The sequence below is a fragment of the Ornithorhynchus anatinus genome, chromosome 21 (assembly GCF_004115215.2).
Source record: "Ornithorhynchus anatinus isolate Pmale09 chromosome 21, mOrnAna1.pri.v4, whole genome shotgun sequence".
NCBI classification, from domain to species: Eukaryota; Metazoa; Chordata; class Mammalia; order Monotremata; family Ornithorhynchidae; genus Ornithorhynchus; species Ornithorhynchus anatinus.
The window spans coordinates 23,988,793-24,008,406 of NC_041748.1; the positions used below are offsets into that span (position 1 = coordinate 23,988,793).

At 70.1% G+C, this 19,614-nt stretch overlaps 2 protein-coding genes across 2 annotated transcripts; one reads left to right on the forward strand and one right to left on the reverse strand.

Moving 5' to 3' along the window:
* Positions 1 to 622: 622 nt before the first annotated feature.
* Positions 623 to 3,794, reverse strand: MRPL40 (mitochondrial ribosomal protein L40). The gene is made up of 4 exons (XM_029049216.2): positions 3,739 to 3,794; positions 1,920 to 2,003; positions 1,123 to 1,281; positions 623 to 1,044 (listed from the first exon to the last, which is right to left on the reverse strand). Exons 1-4 carry the CDS (start codon positions 3,777 to 3,779, stop codon positions 720 to 722), a joined length of 609 nt encoding a protein of 202 aa, XP_028905049.1. The 5' UTR covers positions 3,780 to 3,794; the 3' UTR covers positions 623 to 719.
* Positions 3,795 to 8,436: 4,642 nt separating this feature from the next.
* LOC114806160 (protein HIRA) lies at positions 8,437 to 18,777 on the forward strand. The gene is made up of 25 exons (XM_029049525.2): positions 8,437 to 8,508; positions 10,640 to 10,702; positions 10,996 to 11,106; positions 11,246 to 11,336; positions 11,515 to 11,609; positions 11,749 to 11,844; positions 12,020 to 12,180; positions 12,288 to 12,455; positions 12,885 to 12,998; positions 13,118 to 13,188; positions 13,335 to 13,440; positions 13,580 to 13,807; positions 14,370 to 14,455; positions 14,681 to 14,869; positions 15,139 to 15,303; positions 15,485 to 15,689; positions 15,782 to 15,886; positions 15,987 to 16,135; positions 16,257 to 16,418; positions 16,571 to 16,629; positions 16,822 to 16,927; positions 17,025 to 17,147; positions 17,621 to 17,784; positions 18,352 to 18,440; positions 18,584 to 18,777. Exons 1-25 carry the CDS (start codon positions 8,472 to 8,474, stop codon positions 18,698 to 18,700), a joined length of 3,060 nt encoding a protein of 1,019 aa, XP_028905358.1. The 5' UTR covers positions 8,437 to 8,471; the 3' UTR covers positions 18,701 to 18,777.
* Positions 18,778 to 19,614: the final 837 nt, after the last annotated feature.

Here is a 19,614-nt window from a genome sequence, read left to right on the forward strand (position 1 = left end):
CGTCTCCACCCCGGTGTTTGGCACGGAGCGGCGTGGCTTAAGCGGAAAGAGCCCGGGCTCGGGAGTCGGACTGTGGGTTCTAATCCCGGCTCCGCTGCTTGTCCGCCGTGTGACCTCGGGCGAGCCGCCGTAACTTCTCTGTGCCTCAGTCACGTCATCTGCGGAGAGCGCTCCCTGGGTCACCGCTCCCCCCCCCCCCCGGGTCAGCTCTTGCACCAACCAGCTCAGGACGCGGGGAGGAACCGAGTGTTGGTTGCCCTGGGGGTGGCAACACCCCCCACTGACAATCCTCCAGTAGGGACCATCCCACCCCCCCTGGATTCTCCCCTCTCCGTCCCTAAACGTCCCCCAGTGACCCAGCATAGACCGCGCCAGACCCCCCGCCCCCTCCCTCTCCGTCACCGACTGTCCCTGAAGCGGCCCAGCACGGACCACCCCAACTTTTCTCCTCTCCCCATCCCCGGGTCTCCCCGAGGAACCCATCTCGGACCATTCCTTTCCCCTCGATTCAGAGCCCCTGACCAGGGCGTCTGTATGGGTGCACGGCTCTTGGCCGGTGCCCGACCGGGCCTAGAACCGGGCCCCCGACGGGTTCGCGGCCAGAAGCGAGACCTCCACGGGCTCCCACGTCCGTCCTGCCTTTATTCCAGAGCGGCAGCCGGGGGGGGAGGGGAGGGGGGCCCGGCGGGCCGGGACAGTAGGGGACGGGGCCGCCGGCTCTACCTCTTGGTCTCCACCTGCGTGTACACCCTGGTCACGTCCTTGTATTTCCCTTCGGGGGCCTCGTAGCCGGGGATGGGGGGGCTGTGGCGGGGCCCCTCCCTGTCGAAGGGGAAGAGGTGGGGGTCCCGGGCCAGGGCGGCGCGGTGCAGGGCGGGGGCCTCGAGGAGCAGCTCCCGCAGGGCCTCTTCCTGGGAGGCCAGCAGGGCCCGCACGGTGGCCCGCTCCGCCTCGTGCTCCTTCTGCTTGTAGGCCGCCCACAGCTTCATCAGATGGGCCCGCCGCTCCTCCTCTTCCTCCGACAGCGTCACCGCCGCCCGCTTCCTGCCGGGGACAAGGGCGCGGGGCTGGGTGGGCCGCCGACGGAGCCGCACCCCCCCCCCCCCGGCCTCGCCGCCCTACCTGTCGCCGTCCGTGTATCTCACGGGGGTGATGAAGTCCTCGATGGGGACCAGCTCCTGGGCCGCCCGCTCCATGCGCCTCAGCTTCTTCTTCAGCCGGTCCCTGACCGCCTGGTCCTTCTTCGGGTCCACCCGCTTCTTCTTCTTCATGGGCTCCGCCCTGGAAGGGAGATGCCTCCACCCTGGTGGGAAGCCCGGAGCGAGGGCGGGGCGGACCGGGCCGGGGGCCGGGGGCCGGGGGCCGGGGGCCGGGGGCCGGGGGCCGGGGGCCGGGGGCGGACTCTCCCGGACGACCTCGGACCTGTCTGGGCCGTGTAGCGGGTACGCCCCGGGGCTCTTGTAGTCCCACCCCCGACCCAGGCCGGGAGCCGACGGGGGTCGGTCCCCCAGTGGGGCCTGACGGACGGAGCCCAGGCCTGGGAGTCACGAGGACCCGGGTTCTTCCCCTGCCTCCGCGTGACTCCGGACAAGCCACTTCACTTCTCAGGACCTCGGTTCCCACACCGGGACGACGGGGATGGAGACCGCGAGCCCCGCGTGGGACGGGGACCGTGTCCAGCCCGATTTGCTGGCATCCACCCCTGCGCTTCCTAAAATGCCTGGCACACAGTAAGCGCTTAACCAGTACCCAAGCGTGATTTTATGATTGTTGTTTCTGCAGCTTTGTCCCATGGCGTTCACCCCAGGGCCCGCTCCAGGGTTCCGCCCCAAATAAGACAAGCAATCGCTCGACCGCGGTCCCCCTCGGAGACTGGGGGCCCAGTCGCCGGGGGCAGGGCATTCCCCCGCTGGGCGTACCTCAGGGGCAGGGCCGCCCGCAGCGCCAGCAGCGACGTCTGCCAGTGGTTCTCTCGGACGGGAAGGTGCCGGGGCGGGAACAGGCTGCAGAGGACAGCGGACGGAGCGCCTGAGGTTCCCCGTGCTCCAGGCAGATTCCGACCTCCCCGGCCCAGCCAGGTCACCGCCGTCCATCACAGTCCCCCGCCTCCGCCCGGTGGGGTCACCTACAAGCCGCAACCGGGCATCCCGCCTGACCCGACCTCGGACCCCGAATGTTTTAGGGGGTGCACGGGGCGCCGGCGGGGGAGAGGGAACCCGGGGAGAGACTCAAATGATAAGGTACGAAGCGCGTGCTACGCACTAAGCGCCGGAGAGACACGAAGTAGTCAAGATGTCCTGCGTGGGGCTCGGTCTTAATCCCCGTTTTGCAGATGAGGACACCGAGGCCCGGAGCAGTGAGGTGACTCGTCCGAGGTCACCCAGCAGACGAGTGGCAGGGTGGGGATTAGAACCCAGGACCTCCTGACCGCCAGGCCCGGGGTCTGCTCAAGTAGGGCGTGTTCTTGGGGTGGAGGGATGGGGGGGAGAGAGAGAGAGAGTGGGGGGCTGCAGAAGGACGGGGCCCGGGCCCGGGCATCACCTTCCAGCGGACAGTACAGTCGTTCAATCGTATTTATTGAGCGCTTACTCTGTGCAGAGCACTGGTCTAAGCGCTTGGAACGGACAATCGGACACCAGAGAGAGACCCTCCCTGCCCCACGACGGGCTCACCGTCTATTCATTCGATAGTATTTATTGAGCGCTTACTCTGTGCAGAGCACTGCACTAAGCGCTTGGAATGAACAAGTCTAAAGCAGCGGGGCTCGGTGGAAAGAGCCCGGGCTGGGGAGTCAGAGGTCACGGGTTCGAACCCCCGCTCTGCCCCTCGTCAGCTCTGACTTGGGGCCAGTCACTTCGCTTCTCTGGGCCTCGGTGACCTCCTCTGGAAAATGGGGATGAAGACTGGGCGCCCCACCACGTGGGACGACCTTGTTCTCGTCCGTCCGTCTCCCCCCATCAGACCGTCTCTATCTGTCGCCGCCTCGTTCATTCCCAGCGCTTAGTCCAGTGCTCTGCACAGAGTAAGCGCTCAATAAATACTATTGAATGAATGACGACCTGATGACCCCGGATGGCCCCCGGCGCTTAGAACGGGGCTCTGCACACAGCGAGCGCTGAACAAATACCCACATTATTACTATTTGTTGAGCGCTCCCTGGAAGCGAGTTCTCAGAAGAAGGAGACAGAGGTTTGCCAGCTGTGTGACTGTGGGCAAGTCACTTCACTTCTCGGTGCCTCCGTTCCCTCATCTGTAAAATGGGGATTGAGACCGTGAGCCCCACGTGGGACCACCCGATTCCCCTGTGTCTACCCCAGCGCTTAGAACGGTGCTCGGCACGTAGTAAGCGCTTAACAAATACCAACACGATTAACATTATTAAGTTCTCGTCCGTCCGTCTCCCCCGATGAGACCGTAAGCCCGTCAAACGGCAGGGACCGTCTCTATCTGTCGCCGACTTGTTCATCCCAAGCGCTTAGGACAGTGCTCTGCACATAGGAAGCGCTCAATAAATACTATAAATACTATTGAGGGAAGCGCCTGGAAGGGGCAATGGGGCAGCGGAGAGAGGGCGTCCTTAAGGCGGGGGGGGGGCGGGCGGCCCTGCAAACCCCAAGACGTCGTCGACGTGAAGAGGATCACGACGCTCTGCACCCCGAGCGCCGGCTTCGCAGCGCTCAGGGCAGTGCTTCGCACGCCCTGCCGGCGCGAGGCCCAAGGTCACGGGGTGGCACTCACCCGCGCGCGGCCCCCAGCAGCGCCGCTGCCGCTCCCGCCATGGCCACGCGCACGTCCGCGCGCCCCTCGCGCCCCGCGCGCGCGCCCCTCCCTCCCCGCGCATGCGCCGCTGCCCCCCTCCCCCCCCCCCGGCCTCCGCCCGGCCGGCGGTGCAGCGCGCTCAAGGGTCCGGCGGTGCAGCGCGCTCAGGGGTCCGGCGGCGCCCGCAGCCGCGCCTCCGGGGTTCCGCCGCGCCCCGGGCACCCGCCTCCCTTCCCTCCCGGCGACTAGTGATAATGTCGGGGTTTGTTAAGCGCTTCCTAGGTGCCGAGCGCCCGTTGTAAGCGCTGGGGGAGATCCGGGGTCATCAGGTGGTCCCACGGGAGGCGCCCAGTTCATCCCCGTTTTCCAGATGGGGTCACTGAGGCCCGGAGAAGGGAAGCGACTGGCCCACAGGCCCCCAGCTGACAAGTGGCAGAGCGGGGACTCGAACTCCTGACCTCTGACTCCCAAGCCCGGGCTCTTTCCCCTGAGCCACGCTGCTTCTCTACTACTGAGGCCGGGCCGCCCTCCTAAGCGCTCGGGAACTACAATTCGGCAATTATTCACGCGGCCGTATTTATCGAATTTAGCAGAGCGCTTAGAACAGTGCTCGGCACAGAGGAGGCGCTTAATAATAATCATCATGTGGGAATTTCTTAAGCGCTTGCTTAATAATAATAATGTTGATATTTGTTAAGCGCTCACTCTGTGCCGAGCACTGTTCTAAACGCCGGGGTAGACGCAGGGGAATCAGGTGGTCCCCCGTGGGGCTCCCAGTCTTCATCCCCATTTTCCAGATGAGGGAACTGAGGCCCAGAGAAGTGAAGTGACTTGCCCCCAGTCACACAGCTGACGAGGGGCAGAGCAGGGATTCGAACCCACGACCTCTGACTCCAAAGCCCGTGCTCTTGCCACTGAGCCACGCTGCTTCTCTGTTCTAAGCGCTGGGGTGGGTACAGGGTCATCAGGTGGTCCCAAATAATAATAATAATAATAATAATGTTGGTATTTGTTAAGCACTTACTATGTGCAGAGCGCTGTTGTAAGCGCTGGTGGAGATACAGGGTCATCATGTTGTCCCTCGTAGGGCTCACAGTCTTCATCCCCATTCGACAGATGAAGTCACTGAGGCACAGAGAAGTTAAGTGACTTGCGCAGGGTCAAGTGACAGAGCCGGGATTCGAACCCATGACCTCTGACTCCCAGGCCCGGGCTCTTTCCACTGAGCCACGCTGCTTCTCTATTTAGCCAGGGCTTACTGTGTGCGGGGCACTGTCCTAAGCGCTCGGAAAGTACAATTCGGCAATTATTCATTCAGTCGTATTTATTGAACTTAGCAAAGCACTTAGAACAGTGCTTTGCACCTAGTAAGCGCTTAACAAATACCAACATCATTATTATCATTATTATTATCGAGCGCTTACCCTATGCCGAGTACTGTACTGAGCGCTGGGATTCTACAATTCAGCAACGGAAAGAGACAACTGTGGGCAAAGCATTGTTCTAAGGGCTGCGGGGATACAAGGTCATCCGGTGTCCTACATGGGGCTCACAGTCTTCATCCCCATCCCAGCTCTGCCACTTGTCAGCTGTGTGACTTTGGGCAAGTCACTTCCCTTCTCTGGGCCTCAGTTCCCTCGTCTGTAAAATGGGGACGAAGACTGCGAGCCCCACGAGGGACAACGTGATGACCCTGGATCTCCACCAGCGCTTACAACAGCGCTCTGCTCATAGTAAGTGCTTAACAAATACCAACATTATTATTATTGTTATTTGACAGAGGAGGGAACTGAGGCCCAGAGAAGTGAAGTGACCTGCCCACAGTTACACCGCTGACAAGTGGCAGAGCCGGGATTCGAACCCAGGACTATATTATGTAAATGATAAGTAGAATGTAAATGAGCAGATAAATGCTTCACCGTCCAGAGCAGGCATCCCGTCCAGCACTCTGCGTGGTGGGTACGTTGGGCACTGTGGAGGTGTCCGGTACAGTGCCCCGCTCAAGGGCAGGTGCCCGGGAAACACCGCTGGAGCCGGCCTCTGTGTTCCATAGAGTGGGCCGTGACCGGGGGGCGGGGGGGTGTCCTGAAGTCCCGCCGGACGCTCCAGGCCCGGGGCAGCTCTGCCCGCCGAGCCCGGGCCGAGGCCAGAGCCGGCCGCGCAACGGTGGAGCGGTGGCCCAACGGATGGGGAACCTGCCCTCGGGGAGGGAGGGACTCCCTCGAATCCGGAATCCCGAGACTCGAATCCCGGCTCCGCCACTTGTCAGCTGTGTGGCCGTGGGCAAGTCACTTCACTTCTCTGGGCCTCAGTTCCCTCATCTGTCAAATGGGGATGAAGACTGTGAGCCCCCCGTGGGACAACCTGATTCCCTTGTGTCTACCCCAGTGCTTAGAACAGTGCTCGGCACATAGTAAGCGCTTAATAAATACCAACATTATCATTATTATTGTTATTATTGACCCGCACCGGGGCGAGACGGGCGTAATGTGTGATGGGACGGTCCGGAGAGCTGATACGTCCAGCTAGGTGTACCGTGCCCGTTGGGACGTGCGTGGGGGTTCACCCGCTTCCCCAATCCCATGCCCACCCTAAATGAGAGCCGCTCTCTTTCTGCTCCTTCGCATCCCCAGTCTGATCTTCCCCCTGCCCCCAACTCCGGTCCCCCCCTCTCCCCGCCCCAGCCGGTCCCCCTCCCCCTTTGCCAGTCCGGTCCCCTCCCGACCCGGTCATTCATTAGAGAAGCAGCGTGGCTCGGTGGTAAGAGCCCCGGCTGGGGAGTCGGAGGTCACGGGTTCCAATCCCGGCTCCGCCACTCGTCAGCTGTGGGACTCTGGGTCAGTCACTTCACTTCTCCGGGCCTCAGTTCCCTCAACTGTCAAATGGGGATGAAGACTGTGAGTCCCAAGTGGGACAACCAACCTGAGGACTTTGTATCCTCCCCAGTGCTTAGAACAGTGCTTGGCGCATGGTAAGAGCTTAACAGATGCCACTGTTGTTATTATCATGTATTCAATCGTATTTATTGAGCGCTTTCTGTGGGCAGAGCACCGTACTTAGCCCTTGGGAAAGTTGAAGGCAGGACTAAAGAGGAACGATCCCTGCTCACAACGAGGTCACAGTCCGGGGGAAATAAATAGATATTTATTTGCTTCTAAATATCAATAGAAGCAAAGGGACAGCAACATAAAGAAGCCGTGTAGCTCAGCGGAAAGAGCCCGGGCTGGGGAGTCGGACGTCACGGGTTCCGATCCCGGCTCCGCCGCTCGTCAGCTGTGGGACTCCGGGCCAGTCACTTGACTTCTCCGGGCCTCAGTTCCCTCGACTGTCAAATGGGGATGAAGATCGGGAGCCCCACGTGGGACAACCCGATGACCTTGTATCTATCCCGGCGCTTAGCACAGTGCTTGGCACATAGTACGCACTGAACAGATACCAACATAAAGGGTTGAAGTGACAGCCGTGGGGCGGGAGAGCAAAAGGAGTGGGTAGAGAAGCAGCGTGGCTCAGTGGAAGGAGGCCGGGCTGGGGAGTCAGAGGTCATGGGTTCGAATCCCAGCTCCGCCGCTTGTCAGCTGGGTGACCGTGGGCGAGTCACTTCACTTCTCTGGGCCTCAGTGACCTCATCTGTAAAATGGGGATGAAGACTGGGAGCCCCGCGTGGGACAACCTGATCACGCTGTATCCTCCCCAGCGCTTAGAACAGTGCTTCGCACTTAGTAAGCGCTTAACAAACACCAGCATCATCATTTACAATTGGAGGGGGAAGGGAGGTCCCTCCAGAATCCCTGCCTCAAATTGGTTCCTCTCGACCTGCTCCCTGTCCTTCCCCCCTTCCTCCTCCTCCTCCTCCTCCTCCTCCTCCTCCTCCCGGGGTCCGGTGCCCCGCCAGGGCCGGAACGTGGTGTGCAGGGGGGACGGGGTGGAGGGGGGGAACGTCATGTGCGGAGGAACGTCATGCGGGGGGAACTAGTTTGCACGGGAACGTGAGGTGGCAAGGAACGCGGTGTCGGGCGGAACGCGGTGTCGGGGCGGAACGTCATGTGGGGGGAACGTGGAGTGCGGCGGAACGTGATGTGGGGCGGAACGTCATGTGGGGGGAACGCGATGGGGGGCGGAACGTCATGTAGGGGGAAGGTGATGTGGGGGAAAGGCGATGTGAGGTGGAACGTGATGGGGGCGGAACGTCATGTGCGGGGGAACGCGATGGGGGGCGGAACGTCATGTGCGGGGGAACGCGATGGGGGCGGAACGTCATGTAGGGGGAAGGTGATGGGGGGGGAACGTGGCGTGGGGCGGAACGTCATGTCGGGGGGAACGCGATGGGGGGCGGAACGTCATGTGCGGGGGAACGCGATGGGGGCGGAACGTCATGTAGGGGGAAGGTGATGGGGGGGGGGAACGTGGAGTGGGGCGGAACGTCATGTCGGGGGGAACGCGATGGGGGCGGAACGTGATGTAGGGGGAAGGCGATGGGGGGCGGAACGCGAGGGGGGGGGGAAGGTGATGTGGGGGGAAGGCGGAGTGTGCGGGAGCCGGCGTGGCGGGGGCGGCTGCGGGGTGCGGTGCCTGGGGGGTCGGCGCGGGCTGTGAGTGCCGGAGGCGGCGGCGGGGGATGCGGGGGCGGCGGGGCGGGGCGGGGCGGGGCCGGGCGAGCTGAGCGGGCGCCGGCGGGGGCCGTCGGGGGCCGTCGGGGGCGCAGGCGCAGCACGATGAAGCTCCTCAAGCCCACCTGGGTCAACCACAACGGTGAGCGCTCCCCTCCCCCTCCAGAGCGGGCCGGAGTCCTGGGTTCGAATCCCGGGGGGGGCGCGCCTCAGGTGCAGAACGGGGATGAAGGGGGGGGGAAACCGCCTCATCGCCCTCCGTCTCCCCCGGCGCTCACCACGGGCGCTCGGCTCGTGGTCGGCGCCTAACACGTAGCCCCACGGGGACGGGGCTCGGGGGAAAGAGGCCGGGCCGGGGAGGCGGAGGTCAGGGGTTCGAATCCCGCCTCCGCCCCCTGGCAGCCGGGGGACCGTGGGCCAGTCGCTTCACTTCCCTGGGCCTCAGTTCCCCCATCTGCAAAATGGGGATGCACCCGATGACCCCGGATCTCCCCCCGGCGCTTAGAACGGTGGTCGGCACGTAGTAAGCGCTTCACGGATACCGACGTTGTTGTTGTTATCGTTTCTACGTTGACGTTGTTGGTCTCCGTTAGGCGCTTACTATGTGCAGAGCGCTGTTCTAAGTGCTAGGGGAGATACAGGGAGAGAGCCCGGGCTTGGGAGTCGGAGGTCGTGGGTTCGAGTGCCGCTCCTCCACCTGTCAGCTGGGGGGACCGTGGGCGAGTCACTTCTCTGGGCCTCGAGCCCGGGCTTGGGAGTCGGAGGTCGTGGGTTCGAATCCCAGCTCCGCCACCTGTCAGCTGGGGGACCGCGGGCGAGTCGCTTCGCTTCTCTGGGCCCCAGTGACCTCATCTGGAAAATGGGGATGAACTGGGAGCCTCGCGTGGGACCACCCGACGACCCTGTCTCTCCCCCGGCGCTTAGAACAGTGCTCTGCACGTAGTAAGCGCTTCACAAATACCAGCGTTAACATTAACATGGGGATGAAGACTGGGAGCCTCACAGGGGACAACCTCGTCATCTCCCGTCTGGAACGGGGCTTGGCACGTAGTAAGAGCTTAACAGATACCACCGTTATTATCGTGAGAAGCAGCGGGGCTCAGGGGAAAGAGCCCGGGCTGGGGAGTCAGAGGTCGTGGGTTCGAATCCCACTCCACCCCTTGCCGGCCGGGTGACTTTGGGCAAAGTCACTTCACCTCTCTGGGTCTCAGTGACCTCATTTGGAAAATGGGGATTAAAACCCGTGAGCCCCACAGAGGACAACGTGTTCACCTGGTAGCCCCCTTAGCGCTTACAACAGAGCTGGGCACATTATAAGCACTTAAGAAATGCCACCATTATTATTATTATTATGATGATCTTGTATCTCCTCCGGCGTTTAGAACGGGGCTCGGTGCATAGCGCTGAATGAGTACCGACGTTGTTGTTATTATTACTACTATCTTCTTTTTGCCCCTCCCGCCCCCCCAGCCTCCCCCCCTGCCCTTCCCGCACCCCCGGGTCGGGGCCGGGGGACCCTCTCCAAGCGACTGCAGTCGGGGCCCCCTCCCCATCCCTTCCCGCATCCATTCTGGGGGGGGGTCTCTCGACCCCCCCCAGCTGCCCGTTCTAGTTGGAGGGGGCGCAGAGCAGAGCGGGCCGGGGAGCCGACCGCCCCCGCCAACTCCACCCCGTCATCCTCCTCCTCCTCCTCCTCCTCCACCCCTTCCCGTGCCCTTTCTCGGCGGGGTCTCGGCCCCCCGTCGTCCGGGCGGGGAGCGACCCCCCCCGCCGGGGGAAGCCTCGGGAGCCAGCCCTCACACACGCAGCTGCAGGGACGGACCCCCGCGCCAGAAGCGGCGGGGGTTGTGCGGCCGGAGCAGCGAGGCGGCGTCCGGCCCCCCGAGCCCACCGCGGCAACGGAGGGGGCGGATGTTGGGTCGCCGGGACCCCCGGCCCCCCGGCTTGCGGCCTCGTGGCCGTCGGGGCAGGGGAGGACGAGGGGCTGTGTCCCCCCCCCCCCGTGACCACAGCCGGACAGCGTGGCCCCTGCCCGGCCGGGTGGCCGCTTGATGGATCGGGCGGTGGGTCGGGTGTTGGGGTGGTGAGGTCCGGCCTCGAGCCTGCCAGCCCGTCCCCCCGCCCGAGCTGTCACTGTGGGGACCCGGGGCGTCAGGACGCCCCGCTCGGGCTGGATGGCGCCCGGGGTTGGACCCGCCGCCGCCCCGACCTGGGGCGAACCTGGGCCGTATCGGGGGTCAGGGGTCAGCTCGGCGGTCTTCCCTCGTTTCCAGGAAAGCCGATCTTCTCGGTGGACATTCACCCTGATGGCACCAAGTTCGCCACCGGAGGGCAAGGTGCGTGTCCGGCCCGGGGCCCGGGAGGGGCGGGGGGCCTCAGGGGCCGCGCGACGGGGCGGGAGACCCCAGTGTCTCCGCAAACGGCCCGTCCGCGGGCCCCGGCCGCTCCCTCCTCCGGGCGCGCCGGCCGGCCGCTCTGCCCTCCTCTGGGCCCCCGGGCCCCGGCTCGGGTCGCGTCGGGAACGGGGTCTCCGGGGAAGGCGCGGAGCGCTGCGGGCCGGCGGGGGGCGGGGAGCGCCGGGAGCCGGACGGCCGCCGACGAGGTCGGGTCCCCCGCCCGTGCGCCTCAGGCCAGGACTCGGGCAAGGTGGTCATCTGGAGCCTGGGCCCCGTCCTCAAGGAGGAGGAAGAGAAGGACGAGAACATCCCCAAGATGCTGTGCCAGATGGACAACCACCTGGGTGCGCGGGGGGCGGCCGTGGGGGAGCGGGGCGGAGGCCGGCCGGGGGCGGGGGGCCCGGCGGGCGAGCGGGCGGTGGCGGCGGTGGCTCAGCTCTCTGTCTCCCTCTCTCCCCTCCCCACGCCGTCGGCCCCCCGCAGCCTGCGTCAATTGCGTGCGCTGGTCCCACAGCGGCGCGTGCCTGGCCTCCGGCGGCGATGACAAGCTCATCATGGTGTGGACCCGCACCACGTAAGTGCCGCTCCCGACCCTCGCGCCCCCTGCCCGGCCGCGGCCACCCACCCCGGAGCCATCGCGGGCCGGGAGGGGCCGCCGCTCACCCCCCCTCCCCGACACACGCCCGCTCATCCCGGAGCCCCGCCGTGTTCGGGGAGGGGCTGAGACCCTGTGGCCTCTCCCCGCCCACCAGGCTCATGGGCCCCAGCACCGTGTTCGGGTCCAGCAGCAAAGTGGCCAACGTAGAGCAGTGGCGCTGCGTGTCCATCCTCCGCAGCCACTCGGGCGGTGAGTCGGGGGCCGGGGGCGGGGGAGGCGCCCGTCCCGGCGGCGAGCGGGAGCCGGGGGGGGGGGGGGGGGCGGGGGGCCGGGCGGGGCCGGGCTCACGCGCCCCGGGGCCCACCGGCCTCTCCGGCCCCGCTCCCAGATGTGATGGACGTGGCCTGGTCCCCCCACGACGCCTGGCTGGCCTCCTGCAGCGTGGACAACACCGTCGTCATCTGGAACGCCGTCAAGTTCCCAGGTGCGACGTCTCCCGCCCTCTCGTCCCTCCCCGGCCGCCCGCCGGGCCGTGCGTCCGGAGCCGGCCGTGGCGAGCCCGGCGGGGCCCCGGGCGGGGCGGGGCGGGGGCCGCCCCCGCCGCCCCCTCCCCCCGCTCCCGAGCCCACGGGCCGCCTCGCCTCGCCTCGCCTCCCCAGAGATCCTGGCCACGCTCCGGGGCCACTCGGGCCTGGTGAAGGGACTGACGTGGGACCCGGTGGGCAAGTACATCGCCTCGCAGGCGGACGACCGCAGCCTCAAGGTGTGGCGGACGCTGGACTGGCAGCTGGAGGCCAGCATCACCGAGCCCTTCGACGAGGTGCGGGGCCGGGAGCCGGGCCGCCGCGGCGGGCGGGCCGGGCGGGCCGGGCGGGGGAGGCCGGAGACGGGGCCTGACCCGGGGCCTGACCCGGGCCGCGCCTGCAGTGCGGGGGCACCACGCACGTCCTGCGGCTCAGCTGGTCGCCCGACGGCCACTACCTCGTCTCCGCCCACGCCATGAACAACTCGGGGCCCACCGCCCAGATCATCGAGCGTGACGGCTGGAAGACCAACATGGACTTCGTGGGTCACCGCAAAGCCGTGACCGTGGTGGTGAGTGCCCGCCGGAACCCCCCGCCTCCCTCGCGCCCCCTCTAGCTCTGGGCGACGCTGCCCGGCCAGACCCCCCCCCCCGCCCCGTTCCCTCCACCCGGGGCTCCTCCTCCTCTCCCTCCTCTCCCCCCCCCCCCCCCCACGGCCCTCGAAACGGTCCCGCCGGCTCTTTGGCCGTTGCCCGGCGGAGCGGACGGTTTCCCGCCTGACCCCTCGGGGCCCGTGCCGGGACGCTTGAGCGGGAGACGGGGACGGAGAGGGGAGGGTCGGGCGCGGGGCGGTCCGCGTCGGATGCCCCGGGGGAGAGTCGGGGCCGGAGAGGGGAGAGACGGGGACGGGACGGTCCGTGCTGGGTCCCCGGGGCGAGGCGAAGGTGGAGAGGGGGAGAGCCCCCTCCCACGCCCCCGGCGTGGCCTTCGCTCCCCTTAGAAGTTCAACCCAAAGATCTTCAAGAAGAAGCAGAGGAACGGCAGCCCTCCCAAGCCCAGCTGCCCTTACTGCTGCTGCGCCGTCGGGAGCAAAGACCGCTCGCTGTCCGTCTGGGTGAGTCCCCCGCCCCGTCCCGCCGGGGGGCGGGGGGACCTCCCGGGCATCCGCCGCTCGGGTCCGGCCCGGCCCCGGCGAAGGGGTTGTCCCTGACCCGAGCTCCCTTGCCCTCCCAGCTCACCTGCCTGAAGCGCCCTTTGGTGGTTATCCACGAGCTGTTCGACAAGTCCATCATGGACATCTCCTGGTGAGGCCTCCGGGCCGGGTCCCCCCCGGGGCGGGGGGCGGGGAGGGAGGCGATCCCGGCCACCGGCGGGGCCCCCGACGCCGGCCGCGCCGACCCCCGCCACGCCGAGGCCCCCGTGGCCGACGCCCGCCGCGCCGCCCTTCCAGGACCCTGAACGGCCTGGGCATCTTGGTGTGCTCGATGGACGGCTCCGTGGCCTTCTTGGGCTTCTCCCAGGACGAGCTGGGCGACCCGCTCAGCGAGGAGGAGAAGGTAACGGGCGGGGCGGGGGGCCGCGGGGAGGGGGTGGGGGCCGCGGGCTCGACCCCACCCCCACCCCCCCCGTCGTCCTCCTCCCCCTGAACGCGTCCTCCTCCCTCCCCCTCTCCCCGCCCCGCGTCGGCCCCGCCAGAGCAACATCCACCAGTCGACGTACGGGAAGAGCCTGGCCATCGTGACGGAGGCCCAGCTCCCCACCACCATCATCGAGAACCCCGAGATGCTCAAGTACCAGCAGCAGCAGCAGCAGCGGCGCCGCCGGCAGCCCGCGGCCGAGCGGGGGGTCGCCGCCCCGGACGAGACGGCGGCCCCCAAGGCGGCCGGCGTGGTCAACGGCGAGAGCCTGGAGGACATCAGGAAGGTACCCGTCCGCCGGGCCGGGGCCGAAGGGGAAACAGAGGGACGTGGGCGGCCCCGGCTCCCCATCCGGTCACCCCCTTTCCCTTCGGCTCCCCCGGCCCTTCCGCCGTCCCTCACCGGTCCCCGGCGAGGCGGTCCCCTCCCGACGGGCCCCTTCGCCGCCGGCCGTCGGGCCCCGCGCCCCGGCGTCCCGCTGGTCGGCCCTCCGTCGGTCGGTCGCCGGCGTTCGTCTCGTGTCCACCGGGTGCCGGACACCGTACTAAGCGCTTGAGAGAGTGCCCCGGAACGGCGGAACGGCACATGTGTCCCCGGTCCCCTCCCGCTGTCCGGTCCCCTGCCTCCTGCTCCCCTTCCCGCGGACCCCGTCGCCGCCCGCCTTCGGCACCGCGGGCCCCGGCCGGACGGCCCCTCCCGCCGTTGGCCGTGGGCGCGCGGGGGTCCCCGGTCCCCCGGGCCGTCCGCCGCCCTCCCCACCCCGGGCCCCCGCCGCCGCCGGCCGTCGGGGGGTCCGGCCCCGGGCCCTCCGCGACCCCCCGCCCGCTCACCCGGCCGCTCCCCGCCAGAACCTCCTGAAGAAGCAGGTGGAGACGCGGACGGCGGACGGCCGGAGAAGGATCACCCCTCTCTGCATCGCTCAGCTGGACACCGGGTACGTCCCACGGCCGGGGCCCCGCCGACTGCCCCGCGGGCCCCGCCCGGGCCGGGGGACGGGACCGGGGTGGGGGGGACGACGACGGATGACAGCTCCCGGCTCCCCCGTGGCGCGCCCTCGGGAACGGGTTGCGGGGAGGCGGGCACGGCGAGGGGAGACGAGGCAGAGAGGCGGGCCCGTCTCCCGCCGGGTCGGGGCCCCTAAGGCGGGTTTCTGCGGCAGGGACTTCTCCACGGCGTTCTTCAATAGCATCCCGCTGTCGGGCTCGCTGGCGGGCTCCATGCTGTCGGCGCAGAGCGGCCAGCAGCTGCTGGCCCTGGACCCGGGCGTGGCCGGCGCCCTCGGCACTTACAAGCCCCCCCTCGAGCCCGCGGCGGCCAGGCCGGCGGGCGACGCGGCCGGCAGGGACGGGTGAGCGCCGGGGCCGGGCCCCGGGGGACCCGCGGGCGCTCCCCCCGTCGGGATCCCGGGACCCTCGGGTGGGTCTCGGGCGGGGGAGCCCGTGGCCCGGTCCCGTCCTTCCCCGCCATCTCCCCCCGGCCCCGTCCCGTCCCGTCCCGTCCCGAACGGGTGAGCCGAGGGGACCCCCGCGGGACGGCGGCGGGCCGGGACCGACCCGGGGCGGCGGGGGGAGCCGGCCGGGCCCCGGGACCCCAGAGGCTGACGGTCCGCCCCACCAGCGCCGACGCTACCCCGGCCTCGGCCGCCCCCGCGGCCCCCGCCGGCCTCGGCACCCCGGCCAAGATCGAGCCGATGAAGGCGTTCGACTCCCGCTTCACCGAGCGCTCCAAGCCCACGGCGGGACCCGCGGCCGGGAGCGGCGGCAACCAGGCGGCGCCGGACAGGTCCGGGGGCCGGCCGGGGCGGGGGAGGGGCGGGGCCGGGCACGCGGGGACCCCCCCCCGTGGGAGTGGAGGACCCCGGGGCCCCGCCCTCGCCGCCCCGCTGTCCCGCCCCGGCCCGGGCGGGGGGCGGGGGCGGCCGGGGGCCTGAACGGAGGGTCTCCGTCCCCGCCGGCTCCGGCAGGTTGAAAGAGCAGGCGCCGGCCAAGGAGGCCAAGGCCAGGGACGTCCTGGAGAGCAGCAGCGACAGCGAGGACAGGATCCCGCCCGCCCGGCCCTCCGCCCCGCCCAAGCGCAAGCTGGACCTGGAGGCCGAGACGGTGGAGAAGAAGAAGAAGGGCCGCCCGCGCAAGGATCCCCGCCTGGTGCCCGTGGCCCTCTCGGTCCAGGTACCCGCGGCCGGGAGGCGGCGGGGAGCCAGGCGGGGGTCCCGGGGCCCCCCGGCCCGGGCCTCACCCCCTCCGGCCCGGGTGTCCGTCAGTGTCCGGCGGCCCAGAGCGTGGACAAGGACGGCGCGGGCGCCGCGGCCCCGCCCCCGCCCCTCATCCTGCCCGCCCCCGCCCCGCAGAGGTCCTTCTCGCTGCAGGTCAGGAGCGCCGCGTGGCGGGGGGGAGCCGGGCGGAGGGGAGGAAGGGGGCGGCCCCCGCGGCCGGGGCGGGGTGGCGACGGCCCGGGTCTCTCGCCAGGTGAGCGCCGACCCGTCCGTCTACCTGGAGGTGGAGAACGAGGTGGCCGGCGTGGGCGGGGCCCGGCTGAGCCGCCTCAAGTGCACGCGCGAAGGGCGCGGCTGGGAGAACGTGCTCCCCGGCCGCGTCCTCACCGCCGCCGGCAGCTGGTGAGCTCCCCGCCCGGGCGCGGGGGCGGGTGGCGGGGGAGGCTCGGGCGGCTCCCCCCGGCCCGCGCCACTGACGGGGCCGGGCGGGGGCCGCCCCCGTGTCGTCCCCCCCCCCCCCCAGCGAGGTGGTGTGCGTGGCCTGCGAGAGGCGGACCCTGTCGGTGTTCTCCGCCTGCGGCCGCCGCCTCCTGCCCCCGATGGTCCTGCCCTCCCCGGTCTCCACGCTGCACTGCACGGGCTCCTACGTCATGGCGCTGACCACCGCCGCCACCCTGTCCGTCTGGTGAGCGCGCTCTCCCCCTCGTCCCGCCGGGGCCCCCCGCCCCCCCCCCCCCCGGAGCCGCGGCGCGGGGCCGGGGGGAGGGGCCGGGTCCCGGCCGACGGCCACGGCAAACTCCTCTCCCTCCCTCGCCCCCTCCGGCCGGCCCACCCCAGGGACGTCCACAAGCAGGTGGCCGTGGTGAAGGACGAATCCGTGCAGACCATCTTATCGGGTAACGGGCGAGCGCGGCCCCCTCCCCCGGCCCCCCCCCCCCCCCCGCCTCCCGCTCCCGAGGCCCCGGCGCCCGGCGGCGGCGACGCGCCCGGCCCCGCGGCGACCCCGGGGGAGGGCGGGCCGCGGGCGCGCGCCGGGGGGCCCGGGGGCCGGCGCCAGCCCCGAGCCCGTCGACGCCGCCCTCCCGCAGGCGGCGACGCCACGGTGTCGCAGACTCTGCTGACGCAGCACGGCATCCCCGTGATGAACCTGTCGGACGGGAAGGCCTACTGCTTCAACCCCTCGCTGGCCACCTGGTGAGCGCCCCCGGCCCCGCGCGGCCCCCTCTCCCCTCCCCCCCCCCCGGCCCGCCCGGGGGCCGGCCGGCTGAGCGGGCACCGCTGCCGCCCGCAGGAACCTGGTGTCGGACAAGCAGGACTGGCTGGCGCTGTGCGCCGACTTCCGGACCGGCCGCGCCTCCCAGGAGGCCATGCTGTGCGCCGGGCCCCTCGCCATCATCCAGGGACGCACGGCCAAGTACGCCCGCCCCGTGGCCCCGGCCCCCGGCCCCGCCCCAACCGTGCCCGCCGCCGTCCCGGACCCCTCCCCCTCCGGAGCCCAGCCTGAGAACCGGGGTCCGGTTTGGGGGTGGGCGGGGCCGCCGCGGAGACGGGCCCGCCGCCCTCCCCGGGCGGTGCCGCCGGGCTCGGACCGGGGGTCCCGAGGTCCCGTCGGGCCGGACCGGGGCGGGCGCGTCCCGCGACGGCCTTCCCCGGCCCCGTCCCGCGGGGGCCCCGGCCTCTGCGCCGCCGGCCCGCCTCCCGGGCCCCGCCCGCCCCGACCCCCGCCACAGCCCCCCTCCACAGCCCCCCTCCGAGCCCCCTCGCTGACCCCCGGGCCCTTCTCCGAGTCTCCGTCCGGCCCCCCCGCCCGTCCGAGTCCCCGTCCGGCCCCGAGCCCCGGCCCCGTCCGAGCCCCCCGGCCGTGCCCGGTGTGCGTGTGTGTGTCAGTTCAGGCCGCCAGGCCGCCAGGCTGTTCGGGACGCCCCACCTGGTGCAGCAGGAGACCACCCTGGCCTACCTGGAGACCCAGGTGGCGGCCGCCCTCATGCTCCAGTCCAGCCACGAGTACCGCCACTGGCTCCTCGTCTACGCGCGCTACCTGGTCAACGAAGGTCAGGCGGGGCGCCGCGGACCCCCTCGCCCCCCGGCCTCCTCCTCGCCCCCCCTTCCTCGCCCCCCCTTCCCCGCCCCCTCGCATCCTCTCCGCACCTGGGCCTGCTCCCCTGTGGGCCCCACACGCCTACCCCTTCCCCGTCCCCGTCCGCTCCTCTCTTTCTCGCTCACCCTCCCCCCGTCCCCAACCCTGGCCGGGGACCCGGGCCGTGGGCGGTGAGAAGGGCGGTCGGGGCCGGGGACGGCGGTGGGCGACGCGGGTCGCGGACGCCGATCCGTCCCGCGGGTCGTGGACGGTGGTCGGGGGGGCGGAGGCCGAGGCGGGTGAGGCGCCGGCGGCCCGTCGCCCGGCCCCGGACGGAGCGTCGGGCCCGGCGTCGGCCCGGGATCCCGCTGTAGGCTCGGAGTGCCCGAGGGCGGGCCACCGAACCCCCTCCCAGCCGGTCGGGGACGGCCCCGGACCCCGCGGGGGCGTCGAGTGTGATGGGCGCCCCTTCCGTAACGGCACCGGCCTCCCTCCTCTGCCCTTCCCTCTCCGGGCCCATCCGCCCCTCTCAAACCCGCAGGGTTTGAGTGCCGCCTGCGAGAACTGTGCACGGACCTGCTGGGCCCCGTCCATCACTCGGCCGGCAGCCAGTGGGAGTCGACGGTGGTGGTGAGCCCCGGGGCCGGGGGGCGGGGGCCCGGACCCCGCCCTCCCTGCCGGCCGGAGGGGGGCCGGGGAGCGAGGGGGTCTGCGCGCGCGCGTCCGGGCCGGCGGGGGAGCGGGGCCGACCGTGTGCGCGTGTGTCCGGGCAGGGCCTGCGGAAGAGGGGGCTCCTCGAAGAGCTGCTCCCCGTCATCGGCCAGAACCTGCGCCTGCAGCGGCTTTTCACCGAGTTCCAGGAGCAGCTGGACCTGCTGACGGACAAATAGCCGCCACCCCGGGTCTCCCGTCGTCCCGGATCAACCCGCCGCGGGCCGCCTCCGGCCCGGGCCCCGGCGGGGGAGGCGGCCCCGGGGCCGCCCCGGACGCGCGGGGGGCCGGGCGGCCGCGGCCTCGGGGGAGCCCCCTCGGGCCCCGGCCCCCCGGCCGGGAAGGTCGGCCGGGACCCCGGGGGCCCGGCCCGGGCCGGGTGACGCCGGGCCCCGGCCGCGGGCGGCGGCGAGGCGGTGCTAACGCAGGGACTATTTTTTTACTAGAATTTGCTACCTTGGAATACGAATCCTCCCTCGGCGATGAGCGGGCCCCTCCCCGGCCCTCGCGGGGTCGGGCCGTCGGGCCGGCGGGGGGCTGGATGGCGGGGGCGGGAGGGGAGGGCTCTCCCGGGTGCATCGAGGCCCGTCGGGACGTTCGCGTGCTCAGGCTCCGGGTCCTCGTTAACCCGCCCCCGTTTGGGTTTTCATTTTTAAATATTTGTAAAGCAGACCGTTTTCCTGGGATGGGACGGGGCGGGCGGAGGGTGGCGGGGGGGGGGGCGGGGGCTGCTTTTTGTAAGGAGGAAATAAACGAGCCCTGGATCAGATGTGCGAGTCAGCCGGGGGCGGGCGGGGGGGCGGGCCGGGGGACCACCGTGCCCCTCCCCGCCGGGCTCAGGCCGGCCTCGGAAGGGCCCGGCCCGCGCCGCGGCCAAGCGACCTCCCCCGCGGCCCGACGGCTGGGAGGAGGCGGGCCCCGGGGGACGGTCGGTCCCGTCGGTGGGTCCCCGGGGGAGGGTCGCCGGCGCGGGACGGTGCGTGCCGGCTCACCGGGGGAGCGTCCGGGGTGCGGGATGGTCCGCGTCGGATCACCGAGCCGAGAGGCGGGGAGGGAGAGAGGAAGAGGCGGGGGCGGGAGGTGGTCTGGGCCG

What these genes read in the sequence shown, in the direction of transcription:
- LOC114806160 (XM_029049525.2), top strand. Translation starts at nt 8,472, where the DNA reads ATGAAGCTCCTCAAGCCCACCTGGGTCAACCACAACG. An exon ending in AACCAGGCGGCGCCGGACAG is followed by an intron (nt 15,304 to 15,484) that starts GTCCGGGGGCCG and finishes CGGCTCCGGCAG; the next exon opens with GTTGAAAGAGCAGGCGCCGG. An exon ending in CCGTGGCCCTCTCGGTCCAG is followed by an intron (nt 15,690 to 15,781) that starts GTACCCGCGGCC and finishes GGTGTCCGTCAG; the next exon opens with TGTCCGGCGGCCCAGAGCGT.
- MRPL40 (XM_029049216.2), bottom strand. Translation starts at nt 3,779, where the DNA reads ATGGCGGGAGCGGCAGCGGCGCTGCTGGGGGCCGCGCGCGG. An exon ending in CTGCTGGGGGCCGCGCGCGG is followed by an intron (nt 2,004 to 3,738) that starts GTGAGTGCCACC and finishes TGTCCTCTGCAG; the next exon opens with CCTGTTCCCGCCCCGGCACC. An exon ending in CGGGCGGCCCTGCCCCTGAG is followed by an intron (nt 1,282 to 1,919) that starts GTACGCCCAGCG and finishes TCTCCCTTCCAG; the next exon opens with GGCGGAGCCCATGAAGAAGA.